Source organism: Dermacentor silvarum, chromosome 1 (genome assembly GCF_013339745.2).
Source record: "Dermacentor silvarum isolate Dsil-2018 chromosome 1, BIME_Dsil_1.4, whole genome shotgun sequence".
NCBI lineage: Eukaryota > Metazoa > Arthropoda > Arachnida > Ixodida > Ixodidae > Dermacentor > Dermacentor silvarum.
The window spans coordinates 423,929,855-423,956,112 of record NC_051154.1 but is presented as its reverse complement, the minus strand read 5'-3'; the positions used below and the strand labels follow the sequence as shown (position 1 = coordinate 423,956,112).

The following is a 26,258-nucleotide window of genomic DNA, read 5'->3' as shown; positions in this document are numbered from 1 at the left end:
CAGATCGAAAATACGCACTTCTATGCAAGTGACTTAATATTTCCAAGTAACCCAGATGATATCCAATCACTGTTTTCCGCGTTATTCGCTTTTACACTTTCTGTCTGCTTCTAGCGGCGAGTTTCTGCTTAGAGGAACATTGAAGGAAAGACAGTAAGTCAGGGTACACTGGAACAATTTCTTCTTTAGAATATTCGTACGGTATATTCGCGGAAGTGAGAGGTCCTCTGTAGAAGGAGTAGATTTTTACCACAGTAGTGACGCAAATTCGAGTCATATAAACACACTAAAGTTACACTGCAAGTGAAAGTCAACTCAGAAACACAGCAGCTCAAAATGTACGCTCTGTGTTGACTTTAGTGTACTTAGGTGCGTAAGTGCACTAAAGTTAACAGAAAGTCCAGTGAAATAACTACACTAAAGTCGAGGCCATAAGAAAACCAAGAATAGGTTCACACGAACGCACAAGAATTCAAGCGCTAAATTCGGGCCAAACTAAACTCACCGAGTGAGCTTATTACAGATAAATGCTGTACTCAATAATTTCCGACAATATCGCTCGCTACTAGAAATCTTTGGAGCGCCATTTACGCTCGTCTTTGCCATGAATATGTTGGCCATGAACCTAAGATCTTACCCAGGCTGAAGGGCCTGCGGTCCAATGCCACTAAATTGCGTATTTAACGTTGTCTTTGTGTGTCGCGTCGCTGACATTCTAGCAGAAGATGTTGTATATCCTCACCCACGTGGCCACAAGTGCACTTCAGACTGTCAGCTCTCGTAATTTTATGCAGGAAGTGTTTTGTATACGTGGGACTGAACCTCAGACGGTGAATCAGCGTTTCAAAGGTGTTTATAGCCAATGTGGACGGGATTTTAAATGAAAGCAAAGGGTCAACGTAAAACAAATCCGAATATTTTGAATTCTGATCCAACCATATGTCGCTCCACAACCACGGGCTGAGATCCGGCCTTCTTTGTACAGGTAATGCCTCCAAATGTGGTCATATTGAGTTATTATTTTTTAGGAAGCACTGCAGCTTTCCTTTAAATACAGCATGTGCAAGTAGCCTCGTCGGAATGTTGCCGCATTATCTGATGTCACAGGGAGCTCCTCCAGAAGTGCAAAGATCGCGATGCCACCCTCCTTACACGTTTAACGGTGCTAACATATAGCGGACTGCTATATGTTACTTCGTTAGTTTTGTACTAGAAATGTAGCTTCACTTGGCGTACTTTTAGAACTCAATTCGGGATTTTGTATTACATTCCAATTCATGTTTTCATGCATGTGCACTATGAAGTATTTTTTCCCTTATACTCGTTACCATTACTCACGTTACCAAAGAAGGCGACCTCAGCGCCGTGCGAAAAACATTCCGGTGTCGAATGCTGTTGCCCGGAGTAAAAGCACAAATTAGCTCGGAAGCAAACTTCTTGACTGTACATGACTCACATAAAGTTATCAGCATGTTAAAAAAAAGTTTTCCGTTGGTGTATATTCTTGCTAAACACGATAAGTTGGTGGTGTAAGCGCTCTTATAGTCATAGCCACACGAAGAAACAGACAATGAAGCTAGAGAAAGCATAGAGGAAATTATTTGTTGTGTGTAATTGAAATCTAGAAGTAATAATGAAAAGGGAAATTAAAGTGGACGAAGCGATAAGTTGCCGCAAGTGGGGAGCGATCCCACATCCTCAGCATTACACCTGCGGTGCTTTGCCAACTCAGCTAACGCTTCGGCCATCCTCCCGTTCACATTATTGGGTATTTGTATATGTGTGTATTCAATATTAGCTCTGCAAGTGTTAGCCAGCGCCGCTGACGTAAGATGGAGTGTGATATAGAAGCGCCGCGTAACCGCTTATATTTGTGATCCGAAACCTCGGCTCTTTCTGCCTAATCGGGCCGAACGAAGTGCGGAACTTTCAGACCCCGTCCGCCAGATTGTGAGTCCTGTCGACCAGGCGCCGCCTTCCCCGGGGCTGCTGATGTCCGCAACACTCATCACGCCACCGTCTGCGCTTTCCACCGATCCGGAGACGGGCCAAGCTGTGACCTGCCCACCGGCGTTCTCAGAGAGGGCTGCTCAGGGCGTGATCACGAGTTCTACGAAACCGCCGTGCTCCCCGAGCCGCAAGTCGTCGCTCGAGTCGGAGCCATTCTCCGATGAGCTGGGTCAGCTGCGCAGCCGGCTTCGACCGCACAGGTCGTCGGTGAGCACCGGCGCCCTGAAAAGAAACATAAAAAAGGTGCGCACACGCTGCTGAAAGCAACATTTCTAGCTTACCTTTATTTGCCCTACTATCGAGCGGGACGCGCGCCGCGAGTGATTCGTGATACTATATTGGATAGTATCGAACTCCGCCATACTTTCGAATTCAACATCTTGTCAGCTCTGGTTGGTCCACAGGTCTATATGGCCTTTCTGATGAGCTCAAAATGCCACCATTACAGAATTTCACAATATGGCGGAATTTCACGATCACCAGAACATGGTGGTCCAGAATAGACACATCGGTTCCGGTGCCTGCCGTGCCAGCCGAGGAATGAAGGCTAGATAGATATTACGATCATCGCCCTTGAATCGGGGGGGGGGGGGTGGCGTATGCCTCCAAGAATGTTACTTTTCCCTTTCTACATTACCTATTAGAAGCTCGTAAGACCCATGGTTCCTATTAACAAACCATTGAGCCTGATAGAAGTTTATTACCCTAACATCTCGGTCAGTATTCGTAAAAAGGTTCCTGCACTACAGAACCATCCGTGCCAGCCAATCGAGATGTTGGATATCTTGATTGGCTGGATACGTCGAGACAGTGGAAAACAGCACTTACAAACGAAAATCTTTGTGAGTTCTTTATGTTCTCTGTTCTCACAGCACCAATACTCTAGCTGTTTGTGACTATTCTCCATCACCCCTATTAATTAGCCTTTCCTGTATCATCCTGAAAGACAAGGGCCGTAGCGCGTGCGCTGCCATACTGCAGACACCGGAGATGTGGCACGTAACATGCCACGTGTTCTTTATTATAGAATAGCAGGTACTCTAGTGTCTATTCGATGTACGCGCGCCCAAACGGTACATCGGCACATAGGGGAATAGGCACATCTGCCTATTATCCTGTGGCACCAAACCCGCCCATTGGAATCAAAGCTGTGGAACGAAGCGGCAAATCAGGAACGAGAACCAGAAGAACGGCTCCATCCACCGTGCGCCTCTGATCATCTCAAGCATGGCAGCAGTTCAATGGAAGAGACAAGGGATGTGTAATATCAGCGAACATTTCGCACAATGATATAGTGGAGGATTGGTTATTGCTATTGTTCTGATTCCAGATTGGTTGGCGCAATTCGTAGGTTTGACAACACTTCAAGGATTCGGTGAGAGGAGGTGTAGGGTGTATCGATGTGATCATTCACCACTATGGACATATCCGCAGGAAGATACAGCTTGCGTCGAAGCAAATACACTCGAATCTAAGCAGCCTATACGTTGACCTAGCCTTGGACTTTGATGGGCTATTTATGAGAGCCCCTTCGATTCGGGGTGGTGGCTAGTGCCACCAACATTATTTTTTAGAATATTTGCGGCATTTATTTATTATTCGTGGGGAATGCTAGTAATCCATTGAATCCTCATTTATTATTATTATTGTCTTATAACAGCAATGTGCTGTTCAGTCTGTTTTTTCCTTATTTTTACGTCACCAACCTTTTGACCGTCGTTTACTCGACTAAATTGTAGCTTTTATAAATGTCTATGTTTTGCCATCTTATAATGGCAGAAGCTGCGTGGTCTTGGATGTTGTTTATTAGTCCTTAAGCTGTCATCGATGTTAGTAACCTTTAGAAGCCTACCCACAGCGTACATGTACCGTGCCTACAGCGCCTTATGCGATTTTAGCACGTGCTATAATTGACACTTGGCACCGCGGTAGTGTGCCGTTTATTCCTGGAATGTTTACTCCATGGGCACTCGATTACAGCTTTAGGCCTGACAAACGATATTCAAAACGTTCAAACTGCATTTCTATTATATTTAAGGTAATAAAAGAGCGCCGGTAACCGATAAACAAGGCACGTTTTACCGTTCAGTGTATCCTCCACAACAGATTAACCCCGGTGCTCACATCATAAACAAGGCTTCGGGCAGGGTAACTACGGCCTCATTTACGTCTGCATGGATACTGCGACAAGCCAGAAGGAAATTCTCATTTGAAAAAAAAATTACTATTTCCACACGCTACGCGAGCCACCGTGGTTTCTCAGCGGCTATGACGTTGTGCTGCTATATGCAGCGCAACTTTAAGCACGAGGTCTTGGGATCAAAATCCCGGCCGCGGCGGCCGCATTTCGATGGGGGGCGACATGTAAAACGCCTTCTGAGCAGTGCATTGGATGCACGTTAAAGAAAAAAAAATAAGGTTGTAATAAAATGTTACTGCATGCCTCCAAATTTGCCATTTGGACAAGTGCTCCCAAAGCAGCAAGAAAAAAAAAGTTTATTGTTTTTTTTTCTTTCAATCAGTCATTTGAAGCTCACGTTATTAGCGAAAATGTATGCCCGCCGCACTTAAAAACTGCCCTAGAAAAACGCCACGTTCGCTTCGCTTATAGTATGTTTTAAATATGGAATCTGTACCGTTAAAAAAACACACAAAAAACACATGTGCACCCTGTATGTTCGTTCATATTCCTCAGTCTTTTTTCTACCTAGACTTTGCCATAAACCTAATGTGATTCGAAAAGACTCCCAGCCAAATGGCCGTGTACTTTTTCATATTTGTATTTTCTCTGCGTAGCCAAAGCTGGTCTTCTTGTTCTCTACTTGAGTTAACATTGCATTTGAAGTGATGCCCATGGTCACAGTGCCATCTCGCGGAGGAGAACGGAGAAGCACTCGAAGAGGCCATGCTACGTGTGACTTCTCTTTTGTTGTGTGCCGCGTTACGAAGACGCAACGGATTTTCCCCGGCCGACCGGAAACTTCTCAGGTTAACTTCGCTGTATTTAATCTCTCTCTCTCCGGCACGTCCGGCCATTAGTTGACGTAAGTAATGGCACATTCGACTTGTTCCTGCCGTGCTCCATCTCGGTTTGCAGCGGTACCTAGGGCTCTCACGATTACAGCCAGAGAAAGCCTGGTCGAGCCCACCGTTCTGCAGATCCCAGAGCAAACAGAGAAGCCACGTGATAAGGATTCTGTTTGATCTTAATCATGCACCCAGTTTGAAGGTGATAGCGCCTCCGAGCCCTCTGATCTGGAGCATGGCGTTCTGAACGAACCAGGAGATTGTGTGCTTAGCTGTCGATATCGACCAGCCGCATGTGCCATAAGTCTGGTGGTAACGCTCCACATAGTGCCCACCTAGCGCATTAGTTTAATGTGCTTCAGCGGACACATGTAGTTGCCTAAAAACTCGTGTCGTGCACCCGTGTTCGCGCCGCCACACATACGCGAAGACGTTATTCTGCGTATTTTTTATTTTATCTTTTTCTGGAGCTGCTCGATCGTGCTGAGCTGCTCGACTTTAAACGTGTCACTTATCACTGATATTGTGACTAACCAAAAAGAACCCTGCTGAACTTTTACTAACTGTCGTACCCTATCACTGTGATTTCGTTTACATGCCCAGTTATACACGCAAAGTATTTTTCAGGCGTCACTTTTTACAGCTATGGTGTATATGGATGCAACTACGCAAATTACTGGAAGATGCATACAATTATTATCGACACATAAAGCGCTATCCAACAACGCTTGCATGGTAATGAACTGACTTAAAGTGACACATTTCAGGGTACCGCCTTTGGCTTCATGCGCTGCTTTCTTTTACTCTATAATGAGTAAGAACATTCACTATATTTCACTGTTCAGCTCCCCAAGCGAAATTGGCTGAGGGCCGACCATCGGGTGGCGCTCGGCAGATCGCTGGGAGCCGATCATGTCGGCTTGAAGAGCTTGGGCCGTAAAGAGGCCGACTTATGTTGCCGACCCCGTCGGCGCTGGCTTGGTCACGGATGCTGGCCCGGATGCGTAGGGCTGCGTAGGGCTGCATAATGCCGAGCACGAAAGTTTTGACTGACGCTGGCCTGACGCTGCTGGCCGATCAATATAGGATGCCCCCGCCCGCCGCCTAGTCGGCGCTCGAATAGAAGTCGCCGCCTAGTCGGCGTCGACTTCCGACTTGGGGGGGGGGGGGGGATTGGGGAGCGAAAGAATGGAGAATGAGGTCGCCTCAACCGTCTGTGGCAGTCGGTTCAGGCAGCATTCATGGGGAGGAACCAGCAAGAGGCAGGCGCGTAGATGGTGGCTGTTCGGGGGAGCTTTTGGCGGGAAGAGACGTTCGGTGGCTGCTTGGTCGGCGCAGCTTCGCAGGGTTTCTATGGCGCTGCGCTTCTTGTTCGCGATAAATTGACATTTCCAGCCTGCGGATTTTCACCTCCTACGGACGTCCACATTTACTCGTAAGTTGCACGTATTTATGCTATTAGAGGCGATCTTTTGTAGCGTTAATTTGGAAGGAGAGAGCGTAAGGCTGCGTTTCTTTGTTTCGAGAGCTCCTCTGCGCTTTTCGATCTATTGATAGCAACATTATAATAGCGCGGCCAAAATGTCATCTCTTGTGGTTTATGGAGCTGCACTCAATGTGCAAGAGCTTGTCAAAGCATGCCAAAGCTTGTCGTGCGAGCGAATTAAGAGACTGGGTGCGTCGTGATATGCATGAAGCACCGATGTGTGCAAGCCGTACCCGTAACGTATACTGTACAGGGGGTCCCAACTATCATGCACCAAGATCTTGAAATATGCAAATGCCACGTAGTTGGACAGAACCAAGGTAATGTTGTTTACCGTCACTTGAAGATACTCAGATTATTTTTTGCATTCTGTCTTATTACCTAACTAGTCCTAATTAATGATTAAACTTATAAATTATTATAAAAGTGTCAATGAGAAAAATGTAGAGAAACATGAAAATCCCGATACAGCTTTCTGTTGCAATTAATACGTGCTGCATAAAAGTGTTTTCCGAGTGTGAAAGAAGCCTGCGAATACACGCAAAGTGCCTCGAGCGCAGTGTTGCCAGGTCGGACGAGGTGGCGTAGCCCAAAGCTAGAAAAATTGTAGCCCAAACGTAGCCAAACAGTAAAAAGAGCAAAAAATTTCGTAGCCAAATATAGCCATTTTTATGTGCAGTTTTATCTGTGTAAACATTTTCACATTTACTACGGCAATCCTTTTTTCCGCAACCCGTCGCAACAAAATGTCTGTGCCGCCGTGGCAGTCGACCCTTGACCTCAACAAAAGCGACATCATGCTTGTACACCGGATACTTTTTATTGGCCCCGGAAGCTCTCAATTTCCAGCGAATCGCTGCAGAGGGCGCAATCACAGTGCTTTTATTTTATGGCAGATAGTACTAAGTGATTCTTTTTAGGTATTTGCAGTAATATTAACGGCGAGCTCTGCGTTTAGCTGTCGTGAACGCAAAATAATGTTCAGCATCATCGACCTCTCAAGTGACCTCTGCCTAAAGCGTACAACAAGTTCAGCTGTCCAGCGGTCTGAGACGGCGACGCGCCCACGGCTTCTATTTTATGAGCCAAAACCTTTCTTTCGCCCTATGATATCTCGCGTTATTTGTCTCATCGTCCTATCTTGTTTTCTAGTTGTTGTTTTTTTCAATTTGCCGGGCCCGGGTTAGCTGGTACATGCTCTATATAGTGTCCATATACATCAACCTGGCCGCCATCTTAGGTCTCTAGCACGACAAGAACATGCGTTAAACAAGTGACAGACAAAAGATGCCACTCACTGTCTGAATCGGTGTAAGCGAAGCTTTAAAAGATTACTGCGCAAACCGGCACACAAGTGTAAGAAGCGCGCAGTCATTTTCGGCGACGACCACGTCCCAAACGTAACTCGCTCGAAATGGTAAAAGCCGCGAGGGTGCGCAAAGAGCAGAGGTAAACGACAAATTGATAAGAGTGGTAATGCTGTGAAAACCGGTTACTGTGAAAAAGCAAACTATGTAGATGTGCTAATAATAATTGCTGGGGATCTACGTTCCAAAACCACGATATGATTGGGAGCCATGACGCTGTGGCGGACTCCGGACGAATTTTGTTGATCTGGGGTTCTTTAACGTGCGCCTAAATCTGAGTACACGGGTGTTCCTGCATTTCGCCTCGATCGAAATGCGACCGCCGTGGCCGGGAATCAAACCCGCGTCTTCGAGCCAGCAGCGTGACACCTCATCTGCTAAGCTAACACGGTGGGTGATGTTCAAGTGACGTGGTGCACTGATGTCATCGTGGCAAACATGTTTCGATATTAGCACGATGAGTACCTGCATCTGTGACGTTACGGGCAAGCCATCTATAAGTAAAAGCACCAGGACCTGCCTTTGAGCTCGGGACCTTCCTCCCATTCGTTTTTATACTTTCTCGCATACTTGGCCCACTCCCCCATGGTTCAATTCTCCTCTCCGAGGAGGATCCGATCTTAAGTCCAACCTATCGAAATGAATCTCGAACAAAAATTCATCTCGGAGGAAAAGCAAAATTACAGTAAAGCTTAGCGTGAGAGACGTGGAACAGGTCGAAAGCTCTGCCCCGCGCGATATTTTACCCAGAAGCCATGGCCGGGAACACACTGGAGTGTGTCATCTACCCGTGCTTCTTTCATGTCGGCGCCACGATTGCCCGACCCTATTTTGTTGCTCTCCCTTTCTGAGCATAGCCATGTTAGTACAGTGTACTGTGAAAAACCCTCTACTCCCAGGATCATCCCGATGCCCGGGGACTGGGTGTCCGACGGTCAAGCGGGGTGTAAATTTAAGTGCATCAAAGATCAAAGCCACCGGCTCGGACAACGGAGCAGAGAGGGGGGGGGGCGCATTTCGCGCACGCACACATGCATAACCACGCTGCCGGCTCAGCCAGCTAAAACATAGTCTTCGAGATTTCTTTCTACTCGATCAGCGTGGATTAGGGCGCCACTTATAGCCCAAACAAAGCCAAGTCGCAGATTTTCAGTAACCCAAATATAGCCACATTGCCAACTTGTCCAAGTCAACGCGAAAAATATTTGTCTGTAGCCCAATTTGGCTATATATAGCCAAACCGGGCAACACTGTTCGAGCGGCGAGTTGCGCTGCAAATTTGCGTGTATTCGCGGGCTTCTTTCATGCTGGGAAAGGCACTTTTATGTAACACGTATTGAGCAACAGAAAGCTGTATCGGGAGTTTTCATGTTGCTCTACAATTTTCTCGTTGACACTTTTCGTCTAATTATGGTATTTGAGAAGTTGAATAATTAATTAGGACTAAATATGTAATTAGGTGGAATGCAAAAAATTACACCATCTTTCCGTATGGGAACCCTGAGTAGTATGCGAAGCAGCCATGGGGTCGACTCAAGGTAGTTTTATCAGCTGTATAAACTTGGACATGCAGCAGCACCAGCAACGCGCAGAACTGTTGTCGACGCCGTCGGCGTTTTGCCCGCGTTCGCACCGAACGCGCGCGGCGTTGGTGACTGTTGCCGGTGCCTCTGGGGCGCCTACCGTCGCGCCTCTAACCTAAGCTGCTTCGCATTATCGCGCGCGGAGCCGCAGGTGTTGCCATTCGTTGCGCAATCCAGAGAGGAGAGGAGCGTCGGAGTGGAGAGAAGGAATGCCGAGAGGAAGAGATGAGACAAGGAGAGGAGAGGAGGGGGAGGAGGGAGGAGAGGAGAGGAGGGGGAGGAGGATGCGCATGCGCAGTAGGGGTGTGGACAGCGCATGGCGGAGGGAGGGAGGGAGTGACATAGCCCCGACCATAAGATGCTTCGCATCTAAAAAATAATCTGAGTATCTCCAAGCGATGGCAAACAATATTACCTTGGTTCTGTCCAGCTACGTGGCATTTGCATATTTTTAAATCTTGGTGCATGATAGTTGGGACACCCTATAGTAGCATATGGCGTGCGCACGATGTATTTACTACGTTGCAGTCGTGATGAAGGTAATTTGTAGAAAGGGGAATTTCGCCCCGCTAGCGTGAGATTTTCGCGACGCTTGTTTTGAGGCTAAATAATGTGAGACTGCGTTTGCTTGTGCGATGCGTTTTTAGGGTTTGTCATGAAAAATCTGGGTTTTGTCAGAACTTGTTCATAATTAAGTACAATGCTTAAAGAGTTATGGAGAGGCCACGAAGCATGTGGTCCAATATTATAGTTATACATGTCCCATTTCTGAAACTTGCGTAGTACGTCTGTATTTGAGATACTCGAGCGGGACCATAGCAGAATTAGTCACGTGACCTGGCTGCACAGTTCTCTGGTAAATGGGCTTACGCAATTCAAGGAAGGACATCTTCAAGTACCCATACAAGACTGTCATTCATTAATTCCCATTTTATGTCGGTCACTACCACTAACCTACTATTACAGCATCTCACAACAAAGTATTCCAGTTTTTGTTGTGTTTGTATCTGAATAGTTCAATAAAAGTCGTCAAAATCAACTGTAGTGTTAATTTGTCTACAAAGCGCTCGCCTTCTTTATATAGCGCGCTTAAGGACACAAACGTGTGCATGAATTAAATAGCGAATTATACGTGTCCTTTCTTATGTCAAAGTATCTTTTTTATTCTTGTTGCAGATACCAGCCTTCCGTTTTTTCATCAGGGTTGCATTTAAGATGTGGACATTACTTTCTAAATGAGTAGTATAGTGCATAAGTTGCTAATTGACAAAATCGTGCCAATTATTTTTTTAATTATTAACTTTAGTGCACATGTTGCAATGGTGGAAATGAGCCCATTAACATACAGGGCCTATTCAGTTGGAACCAATTTTGTAGTACCAGTTTCAGGGTATACGTCAAAGTATAGGGCAAAAATACCTTGGTGTCATCTGTATTTTCTTTCTGCACAATGAATATACCCAATGCTCGAGGGTAGTATTCAGGACACCAACTCATTTTGGTGACTTCGACTTCGTATATCTCAAAATTGGTGCTAGTTACAAAATTGGTTCCGATTGAATAGGTCCTGCGCGCTTATGGCCTCTAATTCCGCCATTACATGTATCCTAAAGCGAGTAATTAAAAATGTAATTAGCGCGACTCTTTCAATTAAATGCTGCTGCACTTGCAAGTTATCCAGAATGTAATAAAATGGTAACCATTTTACCATTTACATAATGGTAACCATTTTGCATAATAAATGGTAAAATAAATGAACTTGAACTTGAACTTGAATAATGTCTGCAGTTAAGGTAACTCTGCTGCACAAGCGGAATATTTCGTATCTGCAGCAAGGGCTTTAAAAAATCGACATAAGAAAAAAAAAAAAACAGGCCGTGCATGTGAGCAAAAAGAAAAAAAAAAAACCGACATACAAATGCCGGCAATAGAATGCTGGCCGTGGACAAGCCACGTTGTGACCGTCGTGCGGAAGTCGTTGGCCCGTACGGCGGCCAACTACGGCCACAATGAAGTAACCGGCGGCCATGACGTCGGCCCAATGCCGACCACCGGTATGTGGTCGGCAAACAGATTGGCCACGTACAACAACCGAGCCCGGCCCGACCCAGAAGGCCGAGATCGGGCCTTCGTCTCTTTAACTGGCCAGGGGCGGCCGCCCGATTTCCTGCCGAGCTCATTTTTTTGCTCGGGTCACTTTTCTCCTTGACTACAGCAAGGCAACTGTGCTAATACTCAGACAAAATATGCGAGGCTACCAGTATTTGCGTTCAATACTAAAGGAGTGCTAGAAAAGGAAGGTATACACTCGGTTAACACTCGGATACACTCGGAGGTTAACAAAGAAGCTCGAGAACAAGTTAAGGACCGCACAAAGAGCGATGGAACGAAAAATCTTAGGACTAACGCTTAGAGACAGGAAGAGATCTAGCGGTGTGGATCAGAGAACAAACGGGGATAGCCGATATTTAGTTGACATTAAGCGGAAGAAATGGAGCTGGGCAGGCCATGTAATGCGTAGGATGGGTAACCGGTGGACCATCAGGGTTACAGAATGGATACCAAGAGAAGGGAAGCGCAGTCGAGGTCGGCAGAAAACCAGATGGGATGATAAGGTTAGGAAAGTTGCAGGCGCAAGTTGGAATAAGCTAGCGCAAGACAGGGGTAATTAAAGATCGCAGGGAGAGGCCTTCGTCCTGCAGTGGACATAAAATATAGGCTGATGATGATGACACTGGGTTCATAAACCGGTGTCGCTAGTGATGCGACCTTTCCACGCTAACATTCCTGCAGCTACAGATACGTCTGTTGTAATAGGCACTTGGTCTTCCCATCCTCGACGCAATTTTGTTACGGCGGTGTTATATGCGCAATTGCATTCAAAACACACTTGCAAAATGCAAAATGCGACGTCAGAGCTGTATACTCAGGCCACTTCACCATTTTTGCGCTAGCACTGAAATAACATTTCCCAACGCTTGGCAATTCATATAACGTGATCAAAGTCCTTCTTGTTTTCCAACCCGCACATTTAATTAGGTTTCTTATGCGGACTATTGGCCGTATAAACAGTTCGCAGTCTTGATGCAGAAGATGCATCTGTACCTAACACACAAACAGGGTAACAGACTCGGTGCCTAAGCCCATCAATGTTTCCGCAACTGATGACGGTCCACGTTTTTTCTTTCCTTTTTTTTAATCAGGTCATGTTTTAGTAAACACACCGTACTGCGCTGCCAGCCAGCTGTATGAACACCTGTGCATGCCCGCCTCTCTCAATGCATTTCGGCCTCACACAAAGCAACCCATGTCGGCAGGCACAAAATATACTGATGGCGCATCCCTCTCCTCTTGCACAAACGCGGCGATCAAATCGATGACGTACATCGCAGCCGGATCAGCTCTCTTACAAAGCATAAACAAACAGTTCACTTGAACCGCTATTTAAGCAATGAATAGGCAGCCTGATGGCAAAATTTGTGAGAAAAAAATTAAAAACTGGATATCTTCGTATGAGGACATTCGTAAGTTGTACAATGCCGTATAAGCGTAAGCCCTAACCTCAGTAATTAAATTGTATTGGTGAATTCTGATAAACATTTAACCAACCGTTGTAATTTGTTGTTCAAGCTGTGTCCATCGCCCCATGTCACCCGCAAAGGCGAGATTCAGCTCTTTGCCACCGTCGCTTTGTTTTCTTCCTGTTTTTTACGAAAGACACTGATTTATGAATTAGTGTCCTGGGCCCGTTCACCCGGTAAATCGTAAATTGCAGATGCGCGTCAAAACAAGCGGAACTCAATCGTGATAGCGAAAATACTATTAGTGAAGACGACAAGGCCCATTAAAAAGTTCCACGAACAATAAATTTTGCGAACTCGTCCCCTTCGTCCAGTGGTAACATGTTTATAAATTGGCACGCTTTCATCAGGACGCCGACTACGTGTCTCGCCATTTTGTGGATCCACCGGGTGTAGCAGATACGAACTATTAGACGTCCGCATTTTGTTCCTCTGCAAATTTCTTCATATCTAGTCAGCGACAACCTAATGGCACATTCGACTAGTTCGTACCAGGCTCCAACTGGGTTTCCAACAATGCGGAGCCTGTACTCGTGATTGGAGCCAGATAAATTAGGCTGTCCCAGCCGAACGTGCTATGGCTGCTCCGAGAGCAACCGGTGTAGCCGTGTGACCGCGTTTCTGTCGGATGTCGGTCGCACTCCCAGGTTGAAGGTGGGAGCACTCCCGTGTGCTCTGACCTGGAGATCTGAATGAACCAGGCGAATGTGTTCCGAGCGCTCGATCTTGACTAGCCAAACCTAAACCACAGCGCGAGAGCACTCTAGAGCGCACCAGTCGAATGTACCATAAGAATGCAACGGTAAATAAACCGTTCTCTAACTAAAACAATGATAATAATAAAATGCATACATGCGTCACCTAATTAAAATCGCTCATTTACGTGACGTCACGGGAACTTCATTAAGCTTCTTTCAAATTTCAGCGCCTCTCGGGAACTGTTTTTTGAGAGCAAATGCACAAAGCGCAGCCGAAGCTCTTAATTTTTCTTTTTTTGTGCGTGTGTGCGTGAGTGCAGCTTGTGCTGAATTTTGAGGTTGCCACTGAGTATACCTGTAGCGCCGCGGTCCTGTACTCCGTTTGTTGAGGAACGGCTATAGACTAAGTAGTCACTGAACCTTCCCTGCGTATGTTTTCCCAGCCCAGCGGGACTGACTATATGCAGTCTCGCAACCTTCATCCTGCCGATCCTTAACCCTCTAAAAGGCGCCTCCAACTCACTCCAGCCCCTTTACGACGCCCCCTTTCAGTGGCCACCTGTAGAAATAACTCGCACATGGCCACCATCCCAAGTGCCGTTTCTTCTGGTCCTGGATTTATCGTTCTGCGCGCTGGTGTGTCACTGCATGAGATCTGCTGTCAGCGCCTGGAGACACCTGCTTCGCTTCATACTGATTTTCTCCTTCTACTGATGCCCACATCAAGCCATTATTCCGTGCGGGGATCTACTTACTTGGCCTTTTTTTCCTATTTCAGCCGCACGAAGCAATTAGATCGCCGGTGGGCCAACGGACTATATGCAACACGATACGTCTTCACGTGAGACCTGCCGATCAGTTGCGCCACACTTACATCGTTGACTTTCTCCTCGACGACGTCATCCTGAACCGCGGCGTACCCCTTCGCCAGCGTCCGTATTCACAAAACATCGCTTACGTAGGCGCCGTCCGTGATTGGTCATCGCGGTGGAGCTCGTCCCTTTATCGAAGCGATCGTTATCAGGAGTGGTCAACGCCCGAACGCCGGATAATGAGGGAAAGCTCTTTCGTAAAAGAAGTTTTGTTAATACATAATCTGAGCTCTTTATCACAAGGTCAGCCTCCTTCGTTAATAATGTATTCACTCTTCGATTGGCCGGCGACTTTTTTTACAGCTTGTTGCGTGCAAAATTCCTTTGCGAATAGGAGCCATGGGCCCGTGTTAGCGACGCTTTCCTTTAACTATTCTTTATCGCTGGCTACCCGCATTCACTAATACTTCGTTCTTTATAACGATCAGCCGGCGCTGGTTTTTGCGCACAGCTGTATAGAATAAGGAGCCTTAGAATTATCAAGTTGGCAATTTAGTGCTAAGGTGCAACGCCAGTGTTAGTCGGGATAAGTGCTCTCTCGCAGATGAAGCGCCAGTTGAAATGGCTCTTAGCCGAGATTTAAGTCAACGTTATATTGGTAAAGATATGAATACTCAACATTTCCTTGATATGTAAAGCGCTAAAGACACCCAGTCGTGCTCTGTGGCATATTAATGTTTTGAAGACAGACAGACAGACAAAAAACTTTATTAAGGTCCTGAGGAGCCAGCCATTGGAGCCCCAGAGAGGCCCCTGGGTAGCTGTTGGCTAATCCCATCTTGGAGCCGGGAGGCCATGCCTCTCTGCTCTCTCACGGGCCCTCTGGACAGCCTTGTACTGGTCTTCCTGTTTAGTGCTCGTGATGGCCTTGTCCCAGTCCTCGCTGTTGTTGAAGTCATGTAACACAGGGCACTGCAAGAGCATGTGGGCTAAAGTACAGAATTCTTCCCCGCAATCCGGACAATGAGGATCTATCTCTGTGTGTAGTCTACTCAGGAAGCCTCTCGATGGATACGAACCCGTCTGAAGCATCCTGAGCGTACGGGACTGTGCTCTACTCAATTTAGGATGGGGAGTTGGCAAACATCGCCGCTCCCCTTTGTGATGTGCGGTAATTTCATGGAGCGTAAGTAGAGGGTCACTATGGCCAAAAGTCTCTGAACTCGCAGAGGTCCCACCCCCGTCAGCGACGCGTGAGTTCTCGCGCACGGCGGTGAGCAATCTCATTGGGGTTCAGGCGACCCGGCAACGAAACTTTTTTGTCAAATAAATCTTTCTTTCTTCTTTGGAATTCTGTGCGTCTTTTGCAATCCAACCAACGAATACAGACGATGGCGGGTGCATAACGTGTAGTGTTACTGAAATCCAAGAAGCCATGTGCACTGGAGTCACTGCATAACGCAGCATATACAGGAACACTAGTCTGCACCATTAATTCCATGCCATCCGTCCCGATCTTGGCACTGTAGCACATCCAATGTGACTGATTTTTTTGTTAAATCATGCGTCCTAATGTTTTGGAAGCTTATTTCCCCCGAAATTTGTTGTTGTTCTTGTTTTCTTTTTGTTAATTTGGATGTAATTAAAATTTTGTGAGAACTTGCAAAACTAGGTTTGCAAGTTCTCACACTTGCAAAAGCAGGTAGGAACTTGCAAAAGCAGGCAGTGCCCTGTAACTACGAAACTTTTTGTTTCGTGATTTATGATCTCTTAGCTTTAAGGGTGCTAAGACAGAGATATTTCCGAATTGAATATGAGTATTAGGGAAAACGACCTTTGAATATCGAATTTAATTACGAATATTTGCTCATTTCTAAACACAGGGAAATACAGTGTTTTTTTTTAATCTGCATATTTTTTATAAAAAAGGCTATGAGCGTATAGCGAACGTGGCGTTTCTGGAAAAGAGTTCCTAGGCTATGTGGGCATACTTTGCCTCTAATAACGTGATTTTCAGAAGACTAACTAACAAACATTTGCAAACTATTTCTTTAGATTTTTGAGCGCAGTTCTTTCATGACAGATTTGGAGGCAGTCACATTTTAATGCTCTTCCTTTTCTTTTAAACCTTGAAAATCGCACCCAATTCGATATACTGATACCTGAATTTCAGCTCTCAATTCAGGCAATATCGAAACCGAGCGCGCGCTGCTACGTCAGACTGAAATGCCCCCTGCTGAAGTGCGTGACTTGGCTTGAATGATGGCATGTCGCGGCAAATACTGATTTACGCCATGTCGCTGCAGAGACTGGCCAGACAAAAGCTGCCATTATCAGTATCTGCCGTGACTGGCCGTGACATTCAGTTTCAAACTACGTCATGCTTTTCGTCGCGGGGCGTTTCCATCTGATATGCTATTGCGCCGGCATTTTGTGCCCTGCCGCTGCCGTTTTCATAGTGCCTGGATTAGGCGTTGAAATTAGGTGATGAATATCTCAAATTAGGTACAATTTTCAAGATTTTATTGCGATAGCAATTATATGGACAGCCCAGGCGCATTTCCGCCGCCGCCGTCATCGTCGTCGCCGTGATGTTCCGTATAAAGTCTAAGCGCGATAACAGCGTGGCCGCATGCCGTATGCTGTATGTGCGAGTGAAACCGTGCGAGGATCAGCCGACGATGGTGGCTCGATCTTGCGCGTGTAAGGGGGGAAAGCGGAAGGAAGGGCGCAGTCTTCCATCGCGCGCAAGACGCCAGGGGGGGAGGAGGCGGGGGGCATCGTTTTACTCCGGTGGTGACTGTGTATGACGCCGCCGCGCGCGCCCTATCTTGAAAGAGATCTGCCATGGGGACAGAGAGCGCTGGGCGCTGATAGCTTCGTGTGTGCTTTGTTCTCACCACTTAGTTCGCGTTGAAACGAGAGGCAGCACTGAGATCAATTCGCTCACTGCTGCTGCCATGCCTCCTCAGGCTAGCGCTTTGACAATAAGTATCCGCCGTCGCCGAGTGAGATGTGTTCATGTTTGCACGCGCGTGACACCATGCTTGTTCATTTAGTCAGTAAGCGAATGTTCACAAGTTTATACGACCGATAAAACTACTATCCTTATACCTCGTATAGCTGTCTACTAATTTGCTCTCGCAATCGATGCTTTAGCCTTCGGGGCGAAACTGTGACTTTTTTATATAAAATGGGGGTCGATTCAAATATGACTGTCTCCAAATTTGCCATGTACACAACGGCCCTCAAGGTTCTAAGAACGTTAATCATCGCATTTTTGTTAAGTCGTCTGAAACCCGCGTTATTAGGCAGCAAAGTATGTCCGCGTAGGAACCTTTCGGCAAAAACGCCACGTTCGCTGCGCTCGTGGTATTCTGTAAAAAAATAATATATAGTATACAAAAAGGCACGCCCACACGTACAGTGTATAAATTATTTTGTTTTGTACATAAATGTATATTTACATCACTAACTAACTGCATATAATGTCGTTTACAACTGGATGTCAAGTCAACTGATCAGGTTGTATAAATAACAAACAGCTTTCAGTTGACTTGACGCACCATTACAGTAACGGCACAAGAGAACTGACCTCAGCAGACACACGTAGAGTGTTTTGTATGTTGAATATTATTTTAAAGTGATGCAAAGATGGTGAGACTAGAAAATCAACATTTGCTTTGCCTAAAGCGGGACAAGAAATTTGTAGGCAGCCTGAAAGCGAGTCATTCTTACAGAATAACTGATAATTACTCAGCAGAACATCAAATTTAACGTTAACGCACGTTTGGGTTCAAGGTGCTTAACCAAAAAGTTATCAGGGAGGTTTCCGTTCTAGTAATACAGCATAGCTGATGCAGAAATGCATTGTCCGAATGACGCATTGAAGGAGAATTTTTGAGCGATAGACATCGCTCCTTTTTGAATAATTATGTGAGCTTGGCACGAAATGTTGACTAATGTTAACCAACCGTTACTAGCCTCGCAGATTTCCCGTGCTCTAGCGTTGTTGCTAGAATCTCAGCATACCTGTCAGACACCTGGGCTGGGCGGGTGTCTCTTGCAGACTAGGAAGCGGACGTCCATTATGGAAGGTGGCAAGATCGTGATGCCCGGAGCATCTTCTCCCCCGCCCAAAGCCACCGCGAGTAACTCGGACGACATGGGCAGTAAGTGCGGCGCCACCTAGACTCACATGAATGTGATGTGCCACATGTGATTCACCTTGATGGCACGTTGCAGTGTTTCTAGAATCACGTGCCAATAGCAGCTGTGCGAATGACTGACGTGACCCCTTCTGCTATACCGTATGTCGAGCAGGCAAACTGACGCTAGGCTTGATGATAATTATTACTTCGAATTACATCGAATTGGGGCGGAAGAACTAGTCACCTATAGCACGTGCGAGCTACTTGCGAGCTACTTATGTGCTGCACCATATGGTAAGCTAGCATTCTGCCTTTCTCTGCCTTATGTCTTAAAGTTATCTATGCCTGCGACGATCCCGTCTCCATCTCTTCCGTGATTTTTTCTCCATTCAAAATTCTCTAAACGGCTATCCAGCATGTAACGAAAAATAACGAGAATTAGGAGAACAAGCCGATGCCTGACTTGCACCTATTGAATTTTTGGGCTTGTCGGCGACGTTCTATACAGCTGTTCTACACCGTGCAACGTACAACGAGATAGTGCTCTTCTGTAAGTTCGGCGCATCACAACATTTGTAAAACACGCGAGTAAGGCTCTTTGCAGACGCCGGTGGCAAGAATTTTGCGACCGGCTGAACGAGTGCACCAACAATGGGAAACTCTGGTCTACGTAACACACAATAGAAAAACGCTACGAGAAATGAAACATCTGCTGTAGCCATCGGCGCCGTACCGGCGATAGCAAGCAGCAATTCGCTGTTGAGGGTCGCGACAATTTTGCCCGCTTTATGCTTCTCCTATCGCCTACTACCGGCTCCCTAGCAACATGCGCTAAGACTCAGAGGGTATGGATTCCCCATTTGGAACGACTAAATTAATGGCTGCCAGTGGAGGCCCCTAAAGAAATACATAGCGTCTGGGCATGATACACTGCCACACCAGGTGTGTCAAAATAGGACGTACGCACAGTTCCAGCATGTGTTAAACCATGCATGGATAATATCAACTGTTCCAGATGACGGGATGAAGTCAATAGCTAGGCCTATTTCTAAGCAGGATAAGACACCGGACAAACCAGAATACCTATGACGTATCTCTAATCAAAAAGGGGCCTTACAAATGGAGTAGCACACGAGGAATAAAGACTATAAACAGGGATAAGGTGCCTGAGAAAGGGTGGCCAATGTTTCGATAGGAGGGCTTATCTTCGTAAAAGATAGGTCCTCTTCAAAAGATAGGTCCTCTTCAAAGATAGGTCCTCTGACGACCTATCTTCGTCAAAGATAGGTCGACGAAGGTGGGTCCTCCTATTGAAACGTTGGTCAGCCTATCTGAGGCACCTTATCCCTGATTATAATATTTATACCACGTATGACGTACCGCTGTCACACCACGCTTTATAAGCTAACAATGCAAAGGCTCTCTTGGTGGCTCGAACACTGTGTGGCCTTCCACCCGCGCACACTTAGAATTGTGTACTTCTACTTCTAATTACCTCGCACTTGATTGCCCGCTTTCTTTAACAAACTCAGCAGTGCGCGCAGCCACGCCGCAGACGACTGAAAGGGCTCGCGAGGCTCACGCGGGACGAGACTGAGACAATGCGCGCGCTCCCGATCTCGGAGGCCGAGAAGCACGTGACCACTCTGTGTTGTTCATCACGTGATGGCCAGCACAAGAAAGAGTTTTAGCTTTTGCGGGATAAATTACTGTGATAGGTGATATGTTTGTTACTGCGAGCATACGCCGCCTCTCCGCAGAACTACGTCAGACATGCCAAGTAATCAACATATTGTCATTGCATAGCGTGCTAGTGCGTAGAACGAAATTAATAATGCAGTGAAGAAGTAGGTAATTATAGCATTCCGCACCGTCAATGCATCACCAACGCTAATGCTGTGGCGCCATCTGCTAGGCGGAAATCAAAACACTTTTCCGGCTCGGTGCTGTCTTTTAGGTATATAGAATATTTTACGGAAGCGTTTAGGTGCCGCCATATTGGGCTGATAACGCTTCTGTTTTCTGTCTTTAACAACGAAGTTTACGGCGCTACACTCGATTCGCAAGCATGGAAACAGTTGTATAAATGCATTCAGCGTTTCATGACCATGTTACGTGACTTAACTTCTCATGAAACTAAGAAATTGTTTGTATAATAGCCAAAGATGGCGGCGCCTATGAATCGAAAATAAAATCGTCTATAGCAGCGTTAAATAAACAACATATCTCAATAACAATGACATACCGCCGTTAACACTATGCCGTCTGCGTGATATGGAAGCAAGTGATGACTGATTTTTACCACTTATTTTTTTATTTATTTATTCATTTGCCTATCTAGGTTGGTCCGGCGGTTGCCAGGGTGTTGCGCAATCACGATTACCTGCCGCGGTAGTCAGTGGTATAAGACGCGCATGCGCAGTGGGCCTACCGTTCAGCGTATCACGGTGAAGTGTCACGTATATCCCGCAAAGCTAAACCTCTCTAACGTTTGAGGTTTGGGTGCCGATTTCGGAGGCCATGCCACGTCTGACCGCTCTTTGTTACCTGCGCGAGGCCGCATAATCGACAGAGCTTTGCCCGGCGGGCGCAGCAGACAGCGGAAACGAATCTTTCGATGATCGTAGTCCTGTGAGGAGTTTCGTAACTGCGAATATTTTACTGGCTGTGGTACACTGGCTGCTGTAGCCGCACCACACCGCGTGGTTGTATACCTTTAGTCATTAAGTCGTCTGGCCGGGAGATAAAGTTCTGCATCGGCACACCAAGGCAAAACTTTCAAAGTCATACACTGTAGCCTTACTGACTGTGCGCGTTAATCTTCCCATATCGTTAGAGCGATGTCTGTTCATTCTATACTTACTGAGGTATTCAGATTTCCCAGTGCGACCATGGTATTTCTCTCTCCCACTGGGTTCTGTAGCTGAAGGAATAAAAATGTTGCATTTCACATTCTAAGCACTAGGGCACCATCATCTTGCAAAAAGAAAAAGGAAAAGCCCCAGTAATTGCGTGCACTCTGATATACTGTATGCATTGATTCCCTTTTGTAGAAAGTTTGAGTGCTCTAATGGCAGCGATGAAAATGTGATAGCTATGACAATGAAGGTAAGGAAAGCATCGGGGTAACTAACTGTGGTTGAAATTGTCATGTAGAAAATAATAAAGAAAGTGGAAATTGAAGTGAACGAAAAGATAACATGTCACCGATGGTTCGGCTCGCACCGGCGACATGTCATGCTTTCGTCCACTTTCATTTCCTTTTCTTTATTATTTTGTACATTTAAACTTCAACCATAGTTAGTTACCCCGATGCTTGCCTTGGCGTCATTGTATGTTGGCTTTATATGGTCATCAACAAATATCGAGCGCCTCGGTTTCCCTTCTGCTCTCGTTCATATATATATATATATACATAGCATGCAAAGTATCTATGTAGCACAACAGAATAAGATTGGGAGCTCCTATCGGCCTTTTGGCCTTCGTGGGGCATCCGGGTTGCTTCAGCTCAGACTAAAGGGGTATGAATGAGCGGCTCACCGGGTCCACTGCAACAACTGTGGTGATCGTTATGGTAATACATTCTCGTACTATTTATTCTGCTAGTTAACTGACGTCCGCTACTAATTGAATGATAACTAGGATACCTCTAGTCAGCGGATTTCATTTTGAATCTTCCGGGGCTTACTGAGCGCACTGCAGAATGTTTTTCTTTAGATTTGTAAAGAGACGATACCAAGAGATTCTGGCTTCCCAAACAGCCAGCAAAAGCGTTTATTGTTAGCGTCACCATACGTAGCTAGTAGTGGTATAAGACAAGAGGGAGAACGCTGCTGTTTTTCTTTTATCTCGGGCAGTGCACGCGAGTTTGTGTAAGTACAAGTGGCGTAGCCAGGGGGTAGCTACGCCATTATCCCCCTCCCCTTATATTTCTGTGTTAGTATGCGGCCTTCCCATTGCCCTCCCCCTCCCTCCCGCCGTCCGCGGACAAGTGGGTGGCACCCCCACCACCCGAAAAAAACTATGGTGTAAGTTTAATTTATCACTGCAGGCTTCCTATATGGAACAAGACGTCCGGTACGAGAATACATCGGCTTTAAATACCAGTAAGTAAATAAACAGTTCCTTGCTACTTATGAGCGGCAATATTTGTTGCGCCTTTCAATGGTAGCACAAAATAAATCGCGAGGATCTTGACACGAATGCGCCTATGACGCTTTGCCTGCTCTTTATCTGGACAGCGTCACAGATATCTTGAAATTTTTTGAAGACAAGACAACGATGGATTAAAAAAATTATAAGGTATGCACGAGTAAAAATGTAGTTATATTTTTCAATTCCAATTATACACAACGCATATAGTAAACGATTTGCACGGAAGTGACCACAATGACAGAGAGACGCCAAATGCGCTTTGAATAGACGCTTTTATGCAGAGCAGATTGCCTGACATGAAGTGTACCGTGATCACAGACAGCGATGGAGAACTCGCAAGTGGATGATGCCCGTTATAAGGACCCAATGCGATGGCACCGAGCCGCGGTGATTGCGTACGTTGGCCCCTGAGAAAACGTCTGAGAACATCCCTCTTGGTGATCGCGTGCAGAACATTTTTGTCAGTTTGTGTATGACATCCTGCTACTGCCATCGAACTCTTCGGGTTCTATCGCTACGTTTAATTGGGGGTTCTATCTTCGTTTGTGGGGGAAGCGCAAGATGACAATATGCATTTGCTAACACTTCGCTTCCTACTTATATGCTCAGCACAAAAAAGTATATATATATATATATATATATATATATATATATATATATATATATATATATATATTGACTTCCTTTAACCAGTCGCGACGGTTTTGGTGCTGAACGGGATGAAATCGCGGGCGTGGCGGCTGCATTCTAATATGGGGCTAATGCAAAAAAAAAAAAAAAAAAAAAAAAAACTCGTGCACCTTGCATTAGACATGTACGGGGACACAATTGATTCGTATCCACGACTAGTGTGTGCGTTGCTTCCGTTTTTCAGCAAACGTGCAGATTGTTTTCACCTGTATGATTTCAACTCAAGTCTCCGGCTACACGTGATATCTCTAACAATAATTGTTCAAATGCATTATGGAAGGGAGCGGTTCGATATCCTATTACACAATATTGTGCTGCTTTGGTCTGCAGCCTTCTTCTGAGTGGCTTGCAGCACTTTCTCGTGGTGCCTGAGTTGATTTCGTCCGCAGGAAGCAACAAACGATTCACCGGCAGCTAGCCGTGACAACAATCATCGCCTGCACGCTCAGCTCGGCTATGAGCCTGAGCCGAAACCGTGCCAACGTGTACTTCCTCGACTACTTCCGCGAGTAAGTGTGCCCTGTGCACTGCTACAGGGCGAACGCTTGTTCTTTTTGCGCCCGATCCGATTGAATTGTAGCGTGAATTGCACAGCGCAGAAAACGACCTGCGCCCCTATTACGCATTTCAACAACGGAGCTGTTTAAGCTCTTGGTTAGGCCTCGTAGTGCGAACAAAAAACTGCGCCTGGCGATGACGTCACCGCGCGTTGCCTAGCAACACTTCGCACAGCTGTGGCGAGGCGTTGCTAGGCAACGCGCGGTGACGTCATCGCTCGGCGAGATTACCACCCTCTCCCAGGTTACCCTCGCCCCTGTGCGAGGCGCGGCCGACGTGTCCGGCGTTCTTTGGCGTTCCCGGCTGCAGCCGGCGTCGAGATGCGACATGCAGAATTTCGCGCCGGCCTCGTCACCCAGAATGGACCACATCCGCAATTGTTGCAATTGCGGATGCGGTTCATTCTGGGTGACGTCCTGTTCTGGGTGGACCGGATGCGGTCCATTCTGGGTCCATTCTGGGTGATGCGGTCCATTCGCGGATGCGGTCCATTCAGAATGCAATTGTTGTACACTTTTCTTTTCAAGGACAGTGGCAAGCTCCCAGTCAGGATTTGGTAATGCCTGCCGTATGCACTCAAACTCAAGTTTGTTCTTCTGTAAATTTTGTACTCATGATCAGGGGGGTCCCCTGTGAGTAATTGACCTAGATAAACGCACTTCTTTATAGACCCTAGAGGCTGACTGGCGATCCTGAATTCTTGTTCTCTTGTCAGGCTATTGAACATTATCTTTGTCTTCTGCATAATAATCTTCAACCCCAGTATTACACTTTTTTCGGTTAAGGTCCTCAATCATTTGTTGTAATTCGTCTCCATTGTTGCTGAATAGGACAATGTCATCTGCAAACCGAAGGTTGCTGAGATATTCGCGTTGATCCTCACTCTTAAGCCTTCCTAGCCTGAGCTTGAATACTTCTTCTAAGCATGCAATGAATAGCATTGGAGAGATTGTGTCTCCTTTCCTGACCCCTTTCTTGATAGGTAACTTTCTACTTTTCTTGATGAGAACCAAGGTAGCTGTGGAATCCTTGTAGATATTTGCCAAGATATTCACGTATGCCTCCTGTACTCCTTGTACGGTGCTAACTGATCGGGCAGAAACTTGGAGGTTAACAAAGAAGCCCGACAACAAATTAAGGACCGCACAACCCTACTGAAAAAACCTCTTGTCCCCCATAACCCCTATATTCAATAACATCATATGGCGCATAGGAAAAACGGGTTTTTGTATGGGATCCTATATGCTTCATATCGGATTATTTGATATGGGAGTTATGGGGCATATGGATTTTTCAATAGGGAAAGAGCGATGGAATGGAAAATGTTAGGCCTAACGTTAAGAGACGGGAGGAGAGCGGTGTGGATCAGAGAGCAAACGGGGTAGCCGATATTCTAATTGACATTAGGAGAAAAAAAATGGAGCTGGGCAGGTCATGTAACGCGTAGGATGAATAACCGGTGGATCATTAGAGTTAGAGAATGGATACCAAGAGAAGGAAGCGCTGTCGAGGACGACAGAAAACTAGATGGGGTGAAGTTAGGAAATTTGCAGGCGCAAGTTGGAATCAGCTAGCGCAAGACAGGGGTAATTGGAGATCGCAGGGAGAGGCCTTCGTTTTGCAGTGGACATAAATATATGCTGTTGATGATGATGATGAAACTCGGCTGATCAAGGACATGGTGCGTTTAAATGTGGGCCGACCCCGGATACCGTGTGATGCGCTGTCGCGGGTATGACGTTCGTCGCGTGCTGGGCTTTTTCTGGTCTTGCTGATTTCTTGGCATCCACGTAATTGCTATTCTGCAAAAGGCGTTGCATGAACAGCTGCACAGTCTTTAATTCACCGCTTCACATAAATTCCCAAATGTACGTTGGGTCTATATAATGCTTTAGCACATAACCAGTGCCTGAACGTTCACGGAGCCTCTGTTATATTTGTTGGCGACCCGGCAGCAGGTTCAACGCCGAGGTCACGAGCAACTTGGTCTGGGTGGCCATGGTCCTGCCGATGGAATGCGTCACGCTGATGGTGGCGTGGCTACACGTTCGGGCCTTCGTCCTGCGGCAGTTGTGAGTGCAATATCCTGTCAGACATATGTCATGATGTCATTCTGTACAGTGTCACTTCATGGCGCATG

The 26,258-nt window shown here is 46.3% G+C and overlaps 1 protein-coding gene across 1 annotated transcript; it reads left to right on the top strand.

Annotated features, from left to right (window-relative positions):
- Positions 1-1,843: 1,843 nt before the first annotated feature.
- On the top strand, positions 1,844-26,194 carry LOC125944089 (uncharacterized). The gene is made up of 5 exons (XM_049663944.1): positions 1,844-2,253; positions 18,634-18,736; positions 22,767-22,821; positions 23,950-24,069; positions 26,074-26,194. Exons 1-5 carry the CDS (start codon positions 1,993-1,995, stop codon positions 26,192-26,194), a joined length of 660 nt encoding a protein of 219 aa, XP_049519901.1. The 5' UTR covers positions 1,844-1,992.
- The last annotated feature ends 64 nt before the right edge of the window (positions 26,195-26,258 follow it).

Bases quoted from the DNA above. Each gene is read 5' to 3' on its own strand.
- LOC125944089 (XM_049663944.1), top strand. From the start codon at position 1,993: ATGTCCGCAACACTCATCACGCCACCGTCTGCGCTTTCCACCGATCCG. The intron at 2,254-18,633 runs GTGCGCACACGC...TGTCTCTTGCAG, and splicing joins TGAAAAGAAACATAAAAAAG to ACTAGGAAGCGGACGTCCAT. The intron at 24,070-26,073 runs GTAAGTGTGCCC...GCGACCCGGCAG, and splicing joins TTCCTCGACTACTTCCGCGA to CAGGTTCAACGCCGAGGTCA.